Below are 21,529 nucleotides of genomic sequence, written 5' to 3'. Positions count from 1 at the left end.
TCTCATGAGATCTGATTGTTTAAAAGTGCGTGACACCTCCCTGCTCTCTCTCTTCCTACTGCTCCTGGCCATGTGAGGTGCTGGCTCACCCTTCACCTTCCATCAGTATTGTAAGTTTCCTGAGACCTCCCCAGAAGCTGAGCAGATGCCAGAATCATGCTTCCTGCAAAGCCTGCAGAATTGTGAGCCAATTAAAACCTCTTTTCTTTATCAATTACCCAGTCTCAGGTAGTTCTTTATAGCAATGTGAGAATGGACTTATACACCAGCTCTCAGAAGATGCTGAAGATCATGGCTCATAGTTTGAATAGTGAGGCCTTAGGAAACACCATGAAAGGGATAGCCTGGTAACCTGACGAGTAACTGTCAATTAAAAACACATTATTTTTAAGCATTAAGGAATAGAGAGAATGAGTATAGATAGTGTTGCTTCAGAAGCAAAGTGAGAGGGACCCAAGAGGAAGGCGAAAATGAGAGAGACAGAGCAAGGTCCACTGATCAACTACTTTTCCTACTTGGAGAATATCCTTCCAAACTCTTCTCTGTTGAAATCTTGAAATTTCTATGCTCTTTTTAATCCAGGAAAGCCACTCCTCTCTAGACTGTGTCTTCCCAGCCTTAGAGCATTCTTCATTAATGCAGTGAACAATTTCATAAGTTTGAGACTCAGTCACTAAAAGTCCTCAGGGCCTGTTTGGTTAAACTGAATTGTTTGGTTGGTTGTCATGTGAACATATGACCCAGCTGTGATCTTACACAACTCCCTCCACCCTTAGCATTTTAGGTTAAGAAGAATGTCACCAGTGAGTGAGGAATGTGGTAAAACATGAGAAAAAGCTCACCCCAACCTAGTAGTGAGACTAGCAGGAGGCTGTATGGCAGAACACAAATCTGGGAGTTTACTCACAGTGTTACAGATTCATTATTCATCCCTTGAAAAGCATTTCCTGGTATGGTGGTTATGTGTAAGTTATCACAAATTTCCCTTGAGGAAAGAAATGAGAAATATTTACTTTCTAAATTTTAGCTGCAAATAGGAAATTGTTATGCATAGCAATCAGCCTGGTACTTACAGAATGAAATTTGATTCAGAGGAGAAGACCTTCGTAACATCTGGAAACTTTCTGATGCCTGTGTTACAGATGCTCCTGTGATTAGGGACAGGGTAGTGGTGTGGGCAGAGAGTGGGTAAAAGTGATTGTCATTAAGACATAAAGATAAAAAGAGAGAGTACAAAGGCATTTTGCAAATACAACTTTCACATTAAATTTAAAAATATTGAGTTTGGTGTTATCAGGACTACTTTTAGCTGAGAAAGATTGTTGCAATTTAGAAGTCCCTCATGCTGTGGGAGAAGATGCTCTAATGACTCCTATTTAGAGACCTGGGGACTGGGGCCAAATTTAAAGGTCTTTCTCATTTATATTTGTAGCCTGTCTTTTCTTATTAAATCAATCACATTTTCCCGTATTGCATTCCACTTTCTTTTGGTAATTAGTTTATTACATGCTCTTGATAGTTCGAGAAAGCATCCTTAAATTTTGGAGCAGGTTTTGATTCAAATACTTCAAGAAAATTAATCTTTTATGATAAATCCATATTGCTCATTATTAAAAATCTTCCCTTATTTAGCTATCTTGCAATTCAGGAAGTTCTTCTTTGCATCTCATTGAAATCACTAAACATTGTTTTGGTGTTTGGGACTATTCAAGGCTCTTCTTTTCTTCCCACCTTTTATTTAGCCTCTGAAGAGGAGAGAGGCTTAAGTGATAGGTGAAATTGAAGAGTATTTTATTACAAGAATGGGGCTCCCTCAGAGTCTAGGCATCTGGATTTCCCCACTGGAGTTTTAGATTCACCAGTCATGGGATCTGGACAACTAATATGAACTGTCTGTCACCCTCGTGACAATGAAACAAAGCCAGGTTTCTCTTCTGGCTCTCTCTGGTTCTTCTTATCCAAAAGCCCAGGTCACACTGGATCTCTGCTCTGTCTACAGCTGGGGATAGCAGTGTGGGATTAGACTGCAACATGTACTTGGGTTGGGTGAATATCACAGTTTTGGATGAAAATACTATTTAATAAAGACAATGATTCTTAGATAATAAGAGGCTGCAGTGGTCAAATTTGGTTCTGGGAGTTTCTTATGTTTTTTCAAAGTAGTTGATGCTACCGTATGCTTATGTGCCCTATAGACACCCTGGAGGTTTGGAAAAACAGAACACCTGAGTTTGGAATTGTTCAGTGTTAGAGTTAACAAAGGAGCTATGCCAGTTCCAGTAGCAGCTCTTGTAGAAGGCCCCAGAGCAAGACTGATGACGTGAAGTACCAGAGAGATGTCCCTTCTCTCTGTTTTCCTTTTTTTGGGCAGTGATGGGAGGTGGGCTTTACATTCTCTGAGGAGTTTATGAAATTTAAAGAAAAAAGAGGGATGTCTGTTTTAGGGAGACGCAAATTTTTCTTTGTAAATAGGGATGACTTGATATGTAAAAAGATCCATAGTGATAAATTCATAGCTTTCAGGAATTTTGGTATTGCTGACAAGGCAATGATTGTGGCAGGCTACAGTGGTACTCAATTTCTAATGCTAACTGACAGACTTAGTTAGAATTAATGGGAAGTGGAAAATAATGATTTAGTTTATATGGCACAGTGTCTACCTTAAGGCAATACTTAAAAAGTTTTCATTTAATGAACAAATGAAAAAAATGAGATAAAGGAGATCAGAAACTCTTAACCCGTGATGAGAGTCAAACCAGAATTGCCACTCTCACTTTCACCTACTCTCTATTCACCTCAGAGATTCTGATTTACCCTTTTTAAAGTGTTATGACCTCCATCTCCCATACCCATTGTCAACCTTGAAAATCACTACAGAGGGGTGATGTTCTTCCCAGGTGTTTAGGACTGATAAAATGTTGGGAACCACTTACATGTATGCAAAAGCACCCAGCTCGGTGGCTGACAAGAAATGACAATTAAATTTAAATCAGAAGGCTGAAGAGGAACATGCAAATAGTGCCATGTATATGGTTAAACAAAATCTTTCCAACCTTTTCCTTGTTTTGATTTTCATCAGATGCCCATCTTCCCCTCCCCAATTGCTTAAAAAGGAAAATTTCTCACAAGTATTTTAATCGGGGAAGATTTATAAATGCTCCGGGCTCAATGTATCTCAGATTTTTGGTGTTCTGGATCAGTCTGTAAAAAGAGAGGGAAAAAAAAAAGCTGCTGTTTAATAGATGTGTATTGTTTGAAATGTGTGAGATCATGGTCACCAGAAGTTGCTGGCTGAAAATGGCATCAGCAAAAGCAGGCGACCTTCATATGCTTGGGAGGACCCCTAGCGACTCTGGGGATGGAAATGGCTTGGTGAGAGCCAGTTCCCTATTTCCAGGAAGCACTGCTCTCAAGCTTCTAAAGAGGTGGGTATAAGGATCAGAGCAGGGAGTCTGTCTCTGCACCCTCCCACCCCTCTCCCCCACCACAGACAGCACCGACATCCAGGGCTCCTGGCCAAGTAGATTCTGCCCCACTGTGGACCCTGTACACTGAGGGTGATGAGAGATTCCTCTCAGGAGAGATGAGCAAATTACCTACTCTCCCATGTAAGCAAACTCGTCCTCTTCATATTGGCCGGCAATCACATGAGCAGTTATACCGAGGGGCACCAGTCTGTGGAATGGCACAGGGCAAAAGCCAGAGGCTTGAATTTGGGGGATTTTATACTCATGCTGAAGATAATTTGCTGTGTCATGATGTCCAGCCTCCTAACTTCCCTGAGCTAGTGTCTCTTCTGTAAAATTTGTATAATAATATTACATAGTCTTCCTGCCTCACAGGTTAGTAGGTTTTAAGTAATAGAACAGGTAGAGATAATATGAGGCAGGGTTTGGCAAAGTATAAAAGTACAGCCATACACCACTGTGATGTTATTGCCCTCCCCGCCCAACTCCCTCATTCCCCTAATTACTGTGACTCTACAAAAAGTAGTCACCATTGCTAAGTCCTGTCTACTTTGTATTCAATAAAAGGCCAGTAAATGCCTTTGGCTTTCTTAATCCAGGTGACAGCCACCTGAGGAAATAATAATTACCTTGTTCTATAGAGAGAATGTAGTATATTGGTTAGGAGCATGGGCTCTGGAGTCAACTTGGTTTTTCATTCTGATTTTACTAATCATATGACCTTAGATATATCACTTTAAGTTCTCTGTGTCTTGGTTTCCTTATAGTGTTGTTTTTGAGGAATAAATATATGTGTCTGGTTCACAGTAAGGCCTCAACCAGTGTTAACAATAGTTATAATAGTTGCTGAAATTAGGAAGTTGAATGATTTGTCTTTGGTCACACAGCTGAGAAGTAGCAGAACTTGGATGTGACCCAGTTTTTCTGACCCTCAGTTTAGTGCTTGTTCCACCACACTACAGTTACCCACCACTTGTGCCTGTTTCCATCTTCTCAGCTCTTTTGATTCTTCAGATGTGAGTGATATTTTGTTGTAATTATTTCTACAACAACTGAGTCAAACAATCATAGGCCATATAGAGCCTTATGTGGGTGGGATGGAAGGGACTTTTATCTCTAAAGGTCTTTTGGGTTGGGTGTGGTGGCGTGCATCTGTAGTCCCATCTACTTGGCAAGGAGGTGGGAGGATCACTTGAGCCCAGGAATTTGAGGTCAGTCTGGGCAACACAGTGAGACCCTGTATAAAAAAAAAAGATTAAAAGAAATTTAATAAAAGAATTTTGGGGCCTGACCTTAGCCCAGTCATTCATTCATTTAACAAACATTTATTGGGCACCTACATGTGGCAAGCATCGTTCTATGTGCTGGGAATACAGCTGTGAACAAAGCAAAAAAAGCCTTCATGGAGCTAGCATGCTAGTCTTAGGACCTTCTTTGGGAATCCATAAACTTTCCCTGAGAGTGCTTTATGTTTCTTTCTGTTGATGAATGTTGCTTTGCATCACGGGAAGCTTTATTTATCATTAGCTGCCCTGGTGGTTCTCAATATAAGCTGTGTTTTAGCATTACCTGGGAAGTCTGTTAAAACTGCAGCTTTCCAGGTCTGGGATAGTACTGTCGTCTGTAATTGTAATGAGCCCAATGTGTGATTCTGCTTCTCAGCTAAGTCCAGACTATGTCTTTTGCGCTTACTCATTATTTTGGATTTCTCTGTAATTGGTGAGTAGTCTCACTTCCCTGGCTACACTGTCATCTCATGGTGGACATTTATATTTTATCTCTTCTGTATTCCAACAGCATTTGGCCCTGTATGGGACACATGGTAGTTGCTCACGTACTTACCAATTAATTATTCTCTTCAGGTAATTATTCATTGGGTCATTTATAGGGGGACCCTGTGGTATAGTGGAAAATCTGGAGCTTTGAAGAAAGACAGTCTGGGATTGAATCCCAGTCCTGCCATGGTCTAAAGCAAGCTTGTCCAACCCACAGTCTGCATGCCACATGTGGCCCAGGATGGCTTTGAATGCGACCCAATAGAAGTTTGTAAACTTTCTTAAAACATTATGAGTTGTTTTTTTTTTTAAACTCATCAGCTATTGTTAGTGTAAGTGTATTTTATGTGTGACCCAAGACAATTCATTTTCCAGTGTGGCCCAGGGAAGCCAAAAGATTGGATACCCCTGGTCTGAAGTGTCACATCGGTCAAGTTTCTGTGCCTTTCCAAGCCTCCATTCCTTCCCCTGGACGAAAGGGATAATTACCCCCACTCTGCATGGTAGCTGTGAGGATTAAATGACACAACATAGAAGAAATGCCAAGCACAGAGCTCAAAAAAAGTTTGATGCTAATACTTTTCCCCTTCCCTAACTTTTGAAACTCCAAAGTAGGTAAAGTTTGAGTGCTCTTCTGGAAACTCAGGTTTGGGCCTGAGTAAAAGCAGCAGTAGGGGGCCTGGTGTAGAAGTCACGTGCATTGATTTCTAATTTCAGCTCTGGCACTAACTTGCGGTGTGATGTCAGGCAAGTAGGTTAACCTCTTCAGGCCACAGATTCATCACTTGAAAACTGAACTGAACCAGTCTTTTCCTATCCTTTTTGTGATTTTTTGGGGAAATGATACTTTGGCAAGGGTTGTTTCTAAGAGTTAATTCCAAAACATCACAATAACAACAACAAAACCCAACAAACCCAACACACACATGCCTATCACACAGCTTTTACACTGTAGGTATTCAAGAAACATTCACTGAATGAGTGAATGTGCCAAAACAGCCCCCAATGAACCAATTTATGATCTCTAAGCTCTTTTCCAAATTTTCCCACTATCCCAAGTACTCCATACCCTCCATAGGCAAGAGCTACTTGGCAGGAGTTCATAATGTCAATTTTAATTTCTCTCTTTGTGTTGTGATATTTCAGAGTTTATACAGCTCCCAGGGAGAAGCGGTTGTCACCATAGCAACCTACAGGCCACTGCAGTGAGAAAAATTAGTGCCTGCCCAGACCTAGTAATTGCTGTAGTCTTTTCCTTTTGGATTCCTAGCAGTGGATGCTTGAATACAAATACCAAGTGGGCTCCAGCCAGTGAGGGTAATAGTGTACAGCAGTAAACTGTCTGTTAGCTGATGCTTACATTTCAGACAAATTGAGGAGGTTGTCAAAGGCATTAGCTTCTATCCTTTCCAGGGAATCAATCTGAGATATTTCACTAGGGAAGAGAGGAGGGGGAAAAAGAGAAAGAAACATGAAAGAAATGACCGCGTCTGCATGCTAATGAGCTATGTGTGTGACCCAACAACTGGGGACACCACTGTGTCCCCCTGAAAAGAACAAAGATGTGCAAGTTGTCCCCAAATCATACAGTGCTAACATCTCCCTTTAGGAGCACTGATGGGCACCTACAACCCAAGTGCAGTTGAAATGCAAGTTTTAGTAGCCCCTGTTTATGTGACAAGTTTTTCTCTTATTTATCTCTGACTCAGAGCCACAGATTGTTAGAATTGCATAGGCCCTTTGAGAAAATCTAGTCAGATTCCCTTGTTTTACAGCTCTGGAAATTAAGGCCCTGAGAGGAGAGGCAAATAGTATTTACATTAAGGTTCAAGACTAGGATATGGATCTCTGGGTCCCAATTCTGTCACTCTAGTGAGGCTTTAATATGGATTGAATTGTTTCATAACTCTTAACCCTTAGTTTCCCAAAATCTCGTGCTGAGGCCGTTGCAAGGTGGTCAACTCCTGCACGTGGTATCCATCCTGAATTACAATTACCTACTTCCTTGACTGTTTTTCTCACTTGTGAGCAAACTGAGGACAAAGAGTATATTCTATTCACTTCTGAATCCTTGGTGGCTTCATGTTGCTTGGCACAGCGTTAAGAGTACAAAATGAATGAATAAGTGAATGCAGTAATGAATAATTGAATTTTTTGAAAACAATACAAAAATAAAGAAACCAGTTTTGTCATATATGATTCGCAAGCATGTAAGTCATGCCAATGTTACCCTAAAATCCCAACATACGCTACCATTTCCTGCCAGTTGAAAAAAAAGTCTCAAATTCACAAACTGTACATTTGCTTATTTCTAAGGTTAAGGCTCACTGAAGGCTTCAGACTGATGACAGCATTAGCCCACAGAAAGGCAGAGCCTAAGGTAGCTAATGTCTTTTCTTAACAACACAGGAATGGATTGTTCTTGGCTGATTCATCTTATTCCTACCTATTGGTTTGCTTATTTAACTGTAGCTCCTTTTCTCAGTAGGAGGTCTTAATGCATTAAAGGTTATCAAAACTCAACATTCCAACTTGAGAGCAGAAGAGTGTGGGTTAAGCTCAAGTAAACTGACAAGTCCGTAACCTGCAGGGAATTTCCTATAATACGCAGTAATTCTTGAGGAATTATTTTAAATATTCTAATTGCTTACTAATACCCTAAAGGGCAATAGAGGTTCCCAAAGGAGCTAAGATCAATGCTGTAGCATCTTCTTTAGAGATGCAAATCTGCTTCCAAAGTCCAGTGGATTGTTAAGATTGGAGATGCACTGTGAGAACTCAATGGCCATGAGGTCCTTTGACTCAGGCTAATATTAAGAAAGATGCTGGAATACTGGGCCCTTGAGAACATTCTCTCTCCAAGTATGGGAACTTTGGTCCTAGAAGCTGAAACCCAGAAACAAATGATCGAAGTTATGTCTGACAAACATGAGATCATACTGCATTATCCAGGTGCTTTACACTTTTGATAAATGCCTTTCATCAATATAGTTATAAATACTGTGTTTTTGTCATATACTTATATTTTAGATATAAAGATTATCTTCTGATGCACAATAAACTTCCAACACATTTTTTTTCCTATGTGGGTGTTATCTAAAAATGTGACACAAGGGAATAGCTGCTCTAGCAGAAGGAGAATTTTTATGATTGGAATCTATCTTTTTTTCTCCTTAAAAGGTATATCATCACTTATAAAATGCATTCAGTTATTTGAAGCAAGGTTAATTATCTGGATTTTAATGACTCTTAAAAATCATACCTTTTCTTCAAAGGTCTCTAGTTATTATTTGTATTACAAAGATAAAAATATGTGAGTATCCTAAACACAATTTCTTTCCTAGAAAAATTATCCCCTTTCAAATGTGTTTTCTCTTAGAAAAAATTCATTATTCCAATTACGAATGTCTTTTGATATGCAGTAACTTACTTACATTTTTATGACCTCATTAAGTCCTCTGAAAGCTTGAGATGGGATCACTTTGACAGGGAGGTAGGCAAGTGATCTAGAAAAGAAAAAAGGAAATCCAAGAGTTTAAGATTTATGATAGGGTGCCTTTTAAGTTCATGAATAAAATGGGTATGTGTATGTGTGTGAGAGACAGAGACTTCAGAGTTCCCAAGAACTGGATTCAGGCTGAGGATTCTAACTTAAATCAATGAAGAGATGTGCCATGACTTATTCTTGGTCTTAATCAAAGAGTGTATAATTTTGTGGTTAAAGACTGTGAACGTTGAGATTAGGCATACCTGGACTCAAATCTTCGCTGTCCCACTACTTGGCTATGTGATTCTAAGCATGTTATTTAAGCCCTCCAGCTCAGTTTCTTTGTCTGTAAAATTGCAATAATAATTCCTACTTCACAGGGTCATTGTGATAATTAATCAGGATAATCCATGTAAAGAACAGGGCTTGGCACCAAGTATATAGTTAAATAGTTGTAGAGTGATCCTATAGACTTGATTGGGAAGATGGACAAAAACTATGTTGAGTAGAGTGGAGAAATTAATGATGAAAATACAACTGGAAATCATGCAGGCAGGAAAACAGAAGATTCATTAAGAACATGCTCCCATCTTGATCTCTACTGTCTTTCCCAGGTAGCCTATTTCAATATTATTCCAAAGAGACAACTTTGATCCTATGGTTAACTCACATGGGCATCTCATGTCATTTGCGGGGAATGTCTATGAGAACATTTCCTTCAGGCATTCACTTATACCCACAGGAAAAATCTAAATATTCTTGAAATTGAAATAAAATCTATGCTGTACTTAAGATTTGAGAAAAGAGTGACACTCAGAAATGCAAAACCAGTATAGGATGATGTGTGAATGCTAAAGGAACTGGAGGTTAAGATAACTCAGGAGAAAGCAACTGCAAGGCAGGGATGAACATGAAGCCAACATTTATTGAGTATCTACAATGGTTTAATGGTTTGGCCCAAGGACTGGCAGAGAGGAAGGGAGTGGGCAAGGATATTTCAGGTGGGAAGTGAGTATGTGAGTATCAGGAATATGAGAACAAAGGTGAAAGATGCTGTCTTGTTTTTAACATGTCTATGCAGCAGAGACTGCTTTAAGCTTCTAGGAAAGAACACCTCCATGATGGGCAGATGAAAGTAAGATTTCTTACAGTCCCAGAAGGGACTTGCTACAGTTGTAAGCTACTGTGTGGGTTATACACACCCATTTGTGACCTTCTTTTACTCACTCAACAATGGTGTGAGGTGGGAATTTGTCTTACATAGCAGAAGAAATTGGGTCACAAAGAGACTAAGTAACCTGAACAAGGTTACAACCAGGCAGAATGACTCCAGACATCCTTTCCCTGTGCAATACTGGCCAAAGCATGTCACTCTTAATCCCATGTCTTGGTGAGCAAGGTGGAGGGACAGACATTGCAACCTTGCTTCTCCTGAGAGGAAGCATGTCACATTCGCTCTATTTCTTCTGCAAAGCAGTTTACCAGCCGTTCCTCCCTAGGTGCTAATAGGGAGGAAATTTCATTTCAGAAAAATGTTTTCACTCAATAATCTCTTAGAAATGATATAACCTAGAAAAAGTAATCCAACTTTGGTCTCTGATTCTATTCCCGAAGACATTCCCACCAAGGACATTGTTTAACACCTAAACTCATTTAACAAAGGATCCGAGAAGAACAGGGACAGTGTGGGGAGAAATCTTCTTGTGATGGCATATTTGCTTCCTATATTTCTTCTGGAATCATGTTCGCTTGGCTTCCTGATTAAAAACACAGTTCTATTGCTCTCTGCACTGCCAAACCAATAAATTTACAGAAGAGAAAGCTGTATTCCACTGTACCCCTTGCAGCATCAATAAAACTGACAGCCAAATTCTGATTCCAGAATCTTTATTGCTGGGGATAATGCAGTGCAGAACATATTTTGGAGACTGTTTACATAAAAGCTTCAGCAGAACACTTCAGAGCTGTTTATTCATGCAAATGGAGCCCAGAAGCTGAAGTCTCTCAGCAGGCAGCCTCCTTCTCCAAATGGGAGCATGGTGTGACTCCCAGAGGAGCAGTTTGGTTCAGATTTGATCAGGGAGGTTGCCTGAGCTTTTGATTGATGTAGGGAGGAGGGATGAGGAGCAAAGGTCGGACAGAAGTGCAAGAAGCTGTAGATCATGCAATGGCAGTCTCCAGTGGCTACAGAAGCAGCCCTGGTGCAAGCTGAAATTTTGCAGCGTTGATGTTGATGCTGCAGAGCAGGAAAGGCAGCAGTGGGGAGAGTGAAACTAGAGCCTCCCCTATAAAAGAGACACCAAGTGAACAGCAGGTGACTTTGTGGATATGGCTGGGTCAAGAAAAAGTCCTGGGGGCCAGGGAATGGGGAGAGAGGTGGGGTTAGGCAGGTGCACTGTGCTTTTCACAACAGATGTGTTCCCATGAGGCAACACAGAGAATGTGGTCCTGTGAATCCAAAACCACTTTCCCTACAGACTTATATGTTTTTTTTTCAGAAATGTCACATCTTCATTTCTGATTCGTCTTTGATGGGTAGCAGTTCCTAAGCATTCAAGTATCTGTCTCCAGAATTTATTAATAAAGTTTATGATTTGTTGATAACTGTTTGAATGTACTCCCTTTGAAGGTGTCCCACTCTCTATTGGATGCATCTATGATTCTTTCCATGATGCCAGAAACTTTTAGCAATGTGAACAATGATCTTAATAACCCTGCAATTCCACTCCTGTATACATTGAGAAAAATTCTCAAATTGATACTTAAAGGAATCTTGTACAAACGTTTTCTTCACAGCATTGTGGCATCAGGGGCTTGGAGGCAACCTGGGTGTCCATTACTAGGTGAGGGGGTATGTAAAATTTGGACCGTACACACCTAACTGAATAGGAGAGCCTGTAGAAGTGAGAGTCTAAAGGCACACAGAGTAGCATGGGTGGATCTTCAAATCATGGAACTGAGAGAAACAAGAAATTACTGAGATATAATATACTGTTTGCAGAATTAAAATATATGTAAACAAAACACTAGACATTAACCTCCTCCTGCACATGAACATACACTAGAATTGTTATCTAAGGTGAGTTGAGAGGAACAGAAGTGGGAGAAGGAGATAAAATAAACAACTAAAAACAGAGAGGGACTTTGAATGGACTAGTGATAATGTTACTTGAATGAAGAAATATGACCAACGTAACCTTCTGTACTAGAGAGACAAATGGAAAATAAAAAAGGTTTATTTTGATGTATTGGCAGCCTGCTTGCTTACCTTTCTTCCTCCTCCTTCCTCTCTCCCTTTTTCCCTCCTTCCTTTCCTTTCCTTCATATTTTTTTGGAGTTAGGCATACTTGTATTCCAATAGTTTTGTGAACTATTGTGGAAAGGTCTAGGCGGTATCATTTGATATAGAGCAGAAGCCAAGGAGAACTGAGGGCAAAAATGCCTAAGGCAAGGACAGTTCAGCAGCTCTGTCGTCCAGGGTCAAAAAAGGAATGAAAGCTATGCATAAAGCAAAGAAAATAAAGGAAGGACAGAGCCCTTTCTGTCTCAGCAAAAGAGGGTGATACACCACAACTATGCACCTCAGATGGGTGGTAAAGAATTAGGGTTACTGGGAAAATATGAGGTTGAACTTGCAGGGTGGAGATTCTCTCTTGAAAGGTGAGACGGCTGTGGAAAAATATGGCTGTAGAACTATGCAGCTACTTAAATTTATTATATTTTCACAGTCTTTTTTGCAGTTTTTAAATAAATTTATGAGGCAACGCAGGTGGCACCTTGCCCAAGTGCCTTTGTCACAGATGTTGAAACAAATGCTTCAATTGGATTACAAAGTCTGTGTTAGCTTCATCAGCTTGGAACTTCCATCTACTCATTAATCTCATCTGCAGGTCCCCAACCCTTCTAGTTGTGTGTTAAAGTTGAAATCGAAACAGTCTGTCTCCTTAGGGCTGGAATTAAGTCATTCATCCTAGTACTGGGATCTTGTGATTGGTCATGACTCTGGCGAGGCTTGTGCATCGTCTAAACTGGACCCAATAACATTAATATTTGGAGGGCAGGAGTGCACCTGCAGTGCCTTCCCACATGCTATGCTGGTGTTTGTTTTTGTCTCGATTTCTTATTCTGTAGCTTGCATGGTCTCCCCAGAATCCATCTAGGAGTAGGGCTTCTCTTAGTTCCTGCCTTCTCTTTTTCTCAATCACCAGATCCCGATCCCTGTATCTCTACCCCTTAGGGAACACTGCTGCCCTAGAACAGTTCCTGGTTGCTGTCTGGTTAGGGTCAAGCTAGTATCTCTTACTGCTTAGTTCTGACTTTCAAACTGGGCCCCTTGGCACAGACGGTGACCCTGTGTTAGGACTACCCAGTGGAGTTGGGTTACTTTCTGTAGTGGATACTGTGGTGGGCTACCCAAGTCACTCTTTGGTACTGACGCACCAATTTCGCCAACTGCTAGGAAAGAGTGGGTGGCTGAAGCTCTCGGCTGAGTTGCTCCCCTAGAATTATGCTTATAGACTGATGTGGTTTGGGTCTGTGTCCACCCAAATCTCATGTCAAATTGTAATTCCCAGTGTTGGAGGTGGGGCCTGGTTGGAGGTGATTGGATCAAGGGGGCAGATTTCCCCTTTGCTGCTGCTCTTATGATAGTGAGTGAGTTATCATGAGATCTGGTTGTTTAAAAGTGTGTAGCACCTCTCCTCTCTCTCTTCCTCCTGCTCTGGCTACATGAAAATGTGCTTGCTTCCCTTTTGCCTTCTGCCATGATTGTAAGTTTCCTGAGACCTCCCTAGCCATGCTTCCTGTACAGCCTGCAGAAGTGTGAGCCAACTAAACCTCTTTTCTTTGTAAATTACCCAGTCTTGGGTATTTCTTTATAGCAGTGTGAGAATGGACCAACACACAGACCAAGATTGCTACCTCACCCAGGATTATGTCTTCTCTTTTGGGCAGCCCTCATCCAGTGACTGGACAATGTATAGAATAAAGGCCCAGCCCCCTTGCCTCCGGGTGGGACTACTCAGAAGGACCATCCTATCTTTAGACCTTCTTCCTATCAATTCTTACCTGGGCCCTGACTTGATCCCCTTCCCAGCCAAATCCAATTGCCAAGCACTCAGTGCAGCTGTGTCAGAGTCCAGTGACAGGAAAATTTACAGCATCCAGATAAATCTAATTACCTTAAAGAAGATAACGCCACCTTATCATGTCCTCCCTAGTGGTTTCTAATGTCTCCTGGGTACCCAGGATTGGGGCTTGGGCCCCTCTTCTTTTTTCTTTTGAGTTTAATGACACAGATGGCCTTGGAAGGAGCCAATTTGTCCAGTTTAATTTTTGTTAACTAATCCTCAAAGTAATGTTACCTGGAGAGCTTCAGTCAGGTGGGCTCTAGTGTCCCCCTTTAAGAAAATAGAAGATTTGTTTTGTATGTTATATATATTAAAAATTTTTAAAAAATCTGGAAATCCTTGCTTATAAAAACCTATCAATTGGGAGACATATGCACTATCAAATATTTCTTTGTTCTATAGATGGATTTACTGCAGGGTTGCTTTAAATAGCAAACTCCCTGGGTGAATGGAAAATAGAGTTCAACTGACACACTCTCTCTTTTTAAGGACAGGTATTGCATAAAGCAAATTATAACTGTAGGTTTCTCACCTCCCCTTGGTTTTTCAGAGCTTGAATAGAAGATGTTTCCCAGGGCAGGGCAGCCTTCTGATGCCCTCAGGCTGAGGAGGTGCAGAGGGAGAGAAGAGCCAGGGAAGAAATACAGCACCAATCTGGAGTCTCCAAAGACTGTATAGGCATTTTGGTCACTTGCCAGAGCTTTTACTTTTCCTTCTGCCCAACACATGGCAGAAGTGAAGTGTTCACTACCTTCTAATTGTTGTTAAAAATGCCAACTATATTATTGATTTAAGAAAGCTACAAACATCCATTCATTTTCCACAGATAATGAGTTTATTGCTAGAGCTACATCCTGAATTCTAAAACACTACAAAATCAAATGAAGGGAAAAAAGAGAGAAATCAGAGACAGTTAAAGCTTTTTTGCCTAATGAACTTGTTGAAATGGGAAGAGGTTTATTTAATTATTTAAATTCAAAAGAATTTGGTGTTTTTGTATTTATTAAGATCTTGTTCTACACTTAACAGTGTCTTAAGAAGTTCTGTGTTCTTTTCAAAGCTGCTCACAATGATAATAAACTTGCTTTCATCTTAGAATAAAATAAAAATAGCTTTCCTCTTTTGAAATGATTTTAAATCTTCGAGCTTTCAAAGGCATCGGACTATTTGGTGGCTTCATTACAGGGAATGTCTTCACTTATTGGCCTATTGTCTTCAGCATTTACCTAGAGGGAGCTGAGGCTTCAGTGTTAACTGAAATATGAAGTCAGTATAGATGAACATCCAATATGTTAAGCTTTACACCAGAAAACTTTGGAACAGTCTTTAAAAATACATCCAGGTGGTTTTGATTATTGTTGACTGCTCCCTGCAGTTACTGTACTAGGCTCAAGGAGTCAGAGTGAAAGGGTTGCTTACAAGTCATTTGGTCCAACGCCTCACTTTACAGAGAAAGAATCTTAGGAAAAGGGAAATGACTTTTTTGAAACCACATGGCAATTCAGAGGCAGATCTGGACTAAAGCATTGGTTTCTTCCTTCCTGGTTTGGTGCTGTTGTCCTCCAACAATCAAGTCACATCAGTACTGTTCATTTGGATGTTTGTCGATACACTCTACTACATGATCCTCTGTTTTTTGTGTGTGAAAACTTAGCCTCCTGAAAAGAGCCATCAGCTTCTTGAGGACATAGCTCAGTTTCAAAATGCAGCTCAAATCCCTGCTTCTCCATGAAGCTTTGGAGCCTACCAGAATGTTTTTTCTCTTCCTCTATCCTCCTCTACACTTAATTACTACACTATTTTTTTCCCTTCAGTATTATTTGAGAATTTACCAGACGCCATGCGTGAACATTTCCTCTGTTCTCCCATCGAACACCCAGTCTCTGGTAGATTCTGCTTTCCACATTGTCTCTTGCTTCCAGCCCCTTTACTCCTTACACACTGCTACTCTTGGCCATTCTTTTCTCCACCTGGACTATTCTAGAGTCCCCTAATTGGTTTCCTGTCACTCCATCGTTGCTTTCCCCTGACCAATCTAGATTACTCTTCCTGACAACTCCTGCTATGTCATTCTCATGTCAAGCAGCTTCTGTGCCACCCCCTCAGCCAAACTATCTACAAATGTCTCAGCCTGGCATTCAAGGCTCAATCTTTATTCACCAGTTGTATCACCCACTCTTGCCCTCATGTAACCAATACACTAGACTTGCACCGTCTCATATGGCAGCCATTAGCCATGTGTGGCCACTGGGCAGTTGAAATATAGGCCAGTCTGAATTGAGATGAGCTGTAAGTATAAAATGCATACCAGGTTTTGAAGACTTGGTAAGAAAAAAGAATGTAAAATATCTCAGTAATTTTTGTATTGATAACATATTGAAATGAGAATATTTTATACATACTAGACTAAATGAAATGTTTTATTCAAGTTAATTTCACATTTTGAAAACTTTTTAAATGTGGGCACTAGAAAATTGAAAATTACTTGTGTGACTCACATTATGTTTCTACTGAACAGCACCTCCCTAGGCAAATCAAACTATTTGTACTTCCTGAACTTGACTCACACTTTCCTGATGTCATTCATGGTTCCTACTGTTTGGCACATCTCCCTTCTCTGCTGGTCAAATTCTACCCTGGATTAAAGGTCCATCTCAGAATGCAAATCAAAACCACAATGAGATACCATCTCATACCAGTTAGAATGGCGATCATTAAAAAGTCAGGAAACAACAGATGCTGGAGAGGATGTGGAGAAATAGGAACACTTTTACACTGTTGGTGGGACTGTGAACTAGTTCAACCATTGTGGAAGTCAGTGTGGCGATTCCTAAGGGATCTAGAACTAGAAATACCATTTGACCCAGCCATCCCATTACTGGGTATATACCCAAAGGATTATAAAACATGCTGCTATAAAGACACATGCACACGTGTATTTATTGCGGCACTATTCACAATAGCAAAGACTTGGAACCAACCCAAATGTCCAACAATGATAGACTGGATTAAGAAAATGTGGCACATATACACCATGGAATACTATGCAGCCATAAAAAATGATGATTTCATGTCCTTTGTAGGGACATGGAAAAAGCTGGAAACCATCATTCTCAGCAAACTATCACAAGGACAAAAAACCAAACACTGCATGTTCTCGCTCATAGGTGGGAATTGAACAATGAGAACACATGGACAAAGGAAGGGGAACATCACACAGTGGGGCCTGTTGTGGGGTGAGGTGAGTGGGGAGGGATAGCATTAGGAGATATACCTAATGTTAAATGACGAGTTAATGGGCACAGCACACCAACATGGCACATGTATACATATGTAACAAACCTGCACGTTGTGTACATGTACCCTAAAACTTAAAGTATAATTAAAAAAAAAAGGTCCGACAATTTGAGAAAGATGGCCGAATAGGAACAGCTCCAGTCTACAGCTCCCAGCGTGAGCAACGCAGAAGACGGGTGATTTCTGCATTTCCATCTGAGGTACCGGGTTCATCTCACTAGGGAGTGCCAGACAGTGGGCACAGGTCAGTGGGTGCGTGCACCATGCGCGAGCCAAAGCAGGGCGAGGCATCGCCTCACTCGGGAAGCGCAAGGGGTCAGGGAGTTCCCTTTCCTAGTCAAAGAAAGGGGTGACAGACGGCACCTGGAAAATCGGGTCACTCCCACCCGAATACTGCTCTTTTCCGATGGGCTTAAAAAATGGTGCACCAGGAGATTATATCCCACACCTGGCTCAGAGAGTCCTACGCCCATGGAGTCTCACTTGTTGCTAGCACAGCAGTCTGAGATCAAACTGCAAGGCGGCAGCCAGGCTGGGGGAGGGGCGCCTGCCATTGCCCAGGCTTGCTTAGGTAAACAAAGCAGCCAGGAAGCTCGAACTGGGTGGAGCCCACCACAGCTCAAGAAGTCCTGCCTGCCTCTGTAGGCTCCACCTCTAGGGGCAGGGCACAGACAAACAAAAAGACAGCAGTAACCTCTGCAGACTTAAATGTCCCTGTCTGACAGCTTTGAAGAGAGCAGTGGTTCTCACAGCACGCAGCTGGAGATCTGAGAACAGGCAGACTGCCTCCTCAAGTGGGTCCCTGACCCCTGACCCCCGAGCAGCCTAACTGGGAGGCACCCCCCAGTAGGGGCAGACTGACACCTCACATGGCCGGGTACTCCAACAGACCTGCAGCTGAGGGTCCTGTCTGTTAGAAGGAAAACTAACAAACAGAAAGGACATCCACACCAAAAACCCATCTGTACATCACCATCATCAAAGACCAAAAGTAGATAAAACCACAAAGATGGGGAAAAAACAGAGCAGAAAAACTGGAAACTCTAAAAAGCAGAGTGCCTCTCCTCCTCCAAAGGAACGCAGTTCCTCACCAGCAACGGAACAAAGCTGACAGAGAATGACTTTGACAAGCTGAGAGAAGAAGGCTTCAGACGATCAAATTACTCCGAGCTACAGGAGGACATTCAAACCAAGGGCAAAGAAGTTGAAAACTTTGAAAAAAATTTAGAAGAATGTATAACTAGAATAACCAATACAGAGAAGTGCTTAAAAGAGCTGATGGAGCTGAAAACCAAGGCTCGAGAACTACGTGAAGAATGCAGAAGCCTCAGGAGCCGATGCGATCAACTGGAAGAAAGGGTATCAGCGATGGAAGATGAAATGAATGAAATGAAGTGAGAAGGGAAGTTTAGAGAAAAAAAGAATAAAAAGAAATGAGCAAAGCCTCCAAGAAATATGGGACTATGTGAAAAGACCAAATCTACGTCTGATTGGTGTACCTGAAAGTGACGGGGAGAATGGAACCCAGTTGGAAAACACTCTGCAGGATATTATCCAGGAGAACTTCCCCAATCGAGCAAGGCAGGCCAACATTCAGATTCAGGAAATACAGAGAATGCCACAAAGATACTCCTTGAGAAGAGCAACTCCAAGACACATAATTGTCAGATTCACCAAAGTTGAAATGAAAGAAAAAGTGTTAAGGACAGCCAGAGAGAAAGGTCAGGTTACCCTCAAAGGGAAGCCCATCAGACTAACAGCAGATCTCTCGGCAGAAACTCTACAAGCCAGAAGAGAGTGGGGGCCAATATTCAACATTCTTAAAGAAAAGAATTTTCAACCCAGAATTTCATATCCAGCCAAACTAAGCTTCTTAAGTGAAGGAGAAATAAAATACTTTACAGACAAGCAAATGCTGAGAGATTTTGTCACCACCAGGCCTGCCCTAAAAGAGCTCCTGAAGGAAGCGCTAAACATGGAAAGGAACAACCGGTACCAGCCGCTGCAAAATCATGCCAAAATGTAAAGACCATCGAGACTAGGAAGAAACTGCATCAACTGACGAGCAAAATCACCAGCTAACATCATAATGACAGGATCAAATTCACACATAACAATATTAACTTTAAATGTAAATGGACTAAATGCTCCAATTAAAAGACACAGACTGGCAAATTGGATAAAGAGTCAAGACCCATCAGTGTGCTGTATTCAGGAAACCCATCTCACGTGCAGAGACACACATAGGTTCAAAATAAAAGGATGGAGGAAGATCTACCAAGCCAATGGAAAACAAAAAAAGGCAGGGGTTGCAATCCTAGTCTCTGATAAAACAGACTTTAAACCAACAAAGATCAAAAGAGACAAAAAAGGCCATTACATAATGGTAAAGGGATCAATTCAACAAGAAGAGCTAACTATCCTAAATATATATGGACCCAATTCAGGAGCACCCAGATTCATAAAGCAAGTCCTGAGTGACCTACAAAGAGACTTAGACTCCCACACATTAATAATGGGAGACTTTAACACCCCACTGTCAACATTAGACAGATCAATGAGCCAGAAAGTCAGCAAGGATGCCCAGGAATTGAACTCAGCTCTGCACCAAGCAGACCTAATAGACATCTACAGAACTCTCCACCCCAAATCAACAGAATATACATTTTTTTCAGCACCACACCACACCTATTCCAAAATTGACCACATAGTTGGAAGTAAAGCTCTCCTCAGCAAATGTAAAAGAACAGAAATTATAACAAACTATCTCTCAGACCACAGTGCAATCAAACTAGAACTCAGGATTAAGAATCTCACTCAAAACCGCTCAACTACATGGAAACTGAACAACCTGCTCCTGAATGACTACTGGGTACATAACAAAATGAAGGCAGAAATAAAGATGTTCTTTGAAACCAACGAGAACAAAGACACAACATACCAGAATCTCTGGGACGCATTCAAAGCAGTGTGTAGAGGGAAATTTTTAGCACTAAATGCCCACAAGAGAAAGCAGGAAAGATCCAAAATGGACACCCTAACATAACAATGAAAAGAACTAGAAAAGCAAGAGCAAACACATTCAAAAGCTAGCAGAAGGCAAGAAATAACTAAAATCAGAGCAGACCTGAAGGAAATAGAGACACAAAAAACCCTTCAAAAAATTAATGAATCCAGGAGCTGGTTTTTTGAAAGGATCAACAAAATTGATAAACTGCTAGCAAGACTAATAAAGAAAAAAAGAGAGAAGAATCCAATAGACGCAATAAAAAATGATAAAGGGGATATCACCACCGATCCCACAGAAATACAAACTACCATCAGAGAATACTACAAACACCTCTACGCAAATAAACTAGAAAATCTAGAAGAAATGGATAAATTCCTTGACACATACACTCTTTCAAGACTAAACCAGGAAGAAGTTGAATCTCTGAATAGACCAATAACAGGATCTGAAATTGTGGCAATAATCAATAGCTTACCAACCAAAAAGAGTCCAGGACCAGATGGATTCACAGCTGAATTCTACCAGAGGTACAAGGAGGAACTGGTACCATTCCTTCTGAAACTATTCCAATCAATAGAAAAGAAGGAATCCTCCCTAACTCATTTTATGAGGCCAGCATCATCCTGATACCAAAGCTGGGCAGAGACACAACCAAAAAAGAGAATTTTAGACCAATATCCTTGATGAACATTGATGCAAAAATCCTCAATAAAATGCTGGCAAACCAAATCCAGCAGCACATCAAAAAGCTTATCCACCATGATCAAGTGGGCTTCATCCCTGGGATGCAAGGGTGGTTCAACACATGCAAATCAATAAATGTAATCCAGCATATAAACAGAACCAAAGACAAAACCCACATGATTATCTCAATAGATGCAGAAAAGGCCTTTGACAAAATTCAACAACCCTTCATGCTAAAAACTCTCAATAAATTAGGTATTGATGGGACGTATTTCAAAATAATAAGAGCTATCTATGACAAACCCACAGCCAATATCATACTGAATGGGCAAAAACTGGAAGCATTCCCTTTGAATACTGGCACAAGACAGGGATGCCCTCTCTCACCACTCCTATTCAGCATAGTGTTGGAAGTTCTGGCCAGGGCAATTAGGCAGGAGAAGGAAATAAAGGGTATTCAATTAGGAAAAGAGGAAGTCAAATTGTCCCTGTTTCCAGACGACGTGATTGTATATCTAGAAAACCCCATTGTCTCAGCCCAAAATCTCCTTAAGCTGATAAGCAACTTCAGCAAAGTCTCAGGATACAAAATCAATGTACAAAAATCACAAGCATTCTTATACACCAACAACAGACAAACAGAGAGCCAAATCATGAGTGAACTCCCATTCACAATTGCT

At 41.0% G+C, this 21,529-nt stretch overlaps 2 protein-coding genes across 2 annotated transcripts in view; one reads left to right on the top strand and one right to left on the bottom strand.

Moving 5' to 3' along the window:
• GTF2A1L (general transcription factor IIA subunit 1 like) overlaps positions 1-14,954 on the top strand; it is a 121,041-nt gene extending 106,087 nt beyond the window's left edge. Inside the window, exon 9 of the mRNA XM_063788770.1 lies at positions 14,409-14,954. Coding sequence (XP_063644840.1) covers positions 14,409-14,465 — 57 coding nt within the window. The 3' untranslated portion in view covers positions 14,466-14,954. The remainder of the gene's footprint in view (positions 1-14,408) is intronic.
• Positions 1-21,529, bottom strand: part of LHCGR (luteinizing hormone/choriogonadotropin receptor) — a 69,351-nt gene that overhangs the window by 36,202 nt on the left and 11,620 nt on the right. The window contains exons 2-6 of the mRNA XM_003309005.5: positions 8,677-8,748; positions 6,603-6,677; positions 3,127-3,201; positions 1,074-1,148; positions 908-985 (exon numbers count right to left, since the gene is read on the bottom strand). Of these exons, the coding sequence (XP_003309053.2) occupies positions 908-985; positions 1,074-1,148; positions 3,127-3,201; positions 6,603-6,677; positions 8,677-8,748 (375 nt within the window). The remainder of the gene's footprint in view (positions 1-907; positions 986-1,073; positions 1,149-3,126; positions 3,202-6,602; positions 6,678-8,676; positions 8,749-21,529) is intronic.

This window comes from Pan troglodytes, chromosome 12 (genome assembly GCF_028858775.2).
Source record: "Pan troglodytes isolate AG18354 chromosome 12, NHGRI_mPanTro3-v2.0_pri, whole genome shotgun sequence".
In the NCBI taxonomy this organism is placed as follows: domain Eukaryota; kingdom Metazoa; phylum Chordata; class Mammalia; order Primates; family Hominidae; genus Pan; species Pan troglodytes.
The sequence above is the reverse complement of the archived record's forward strand: the minus strand, read 5'-3'. Positions and strand labels throughout refer to the sequence as shown.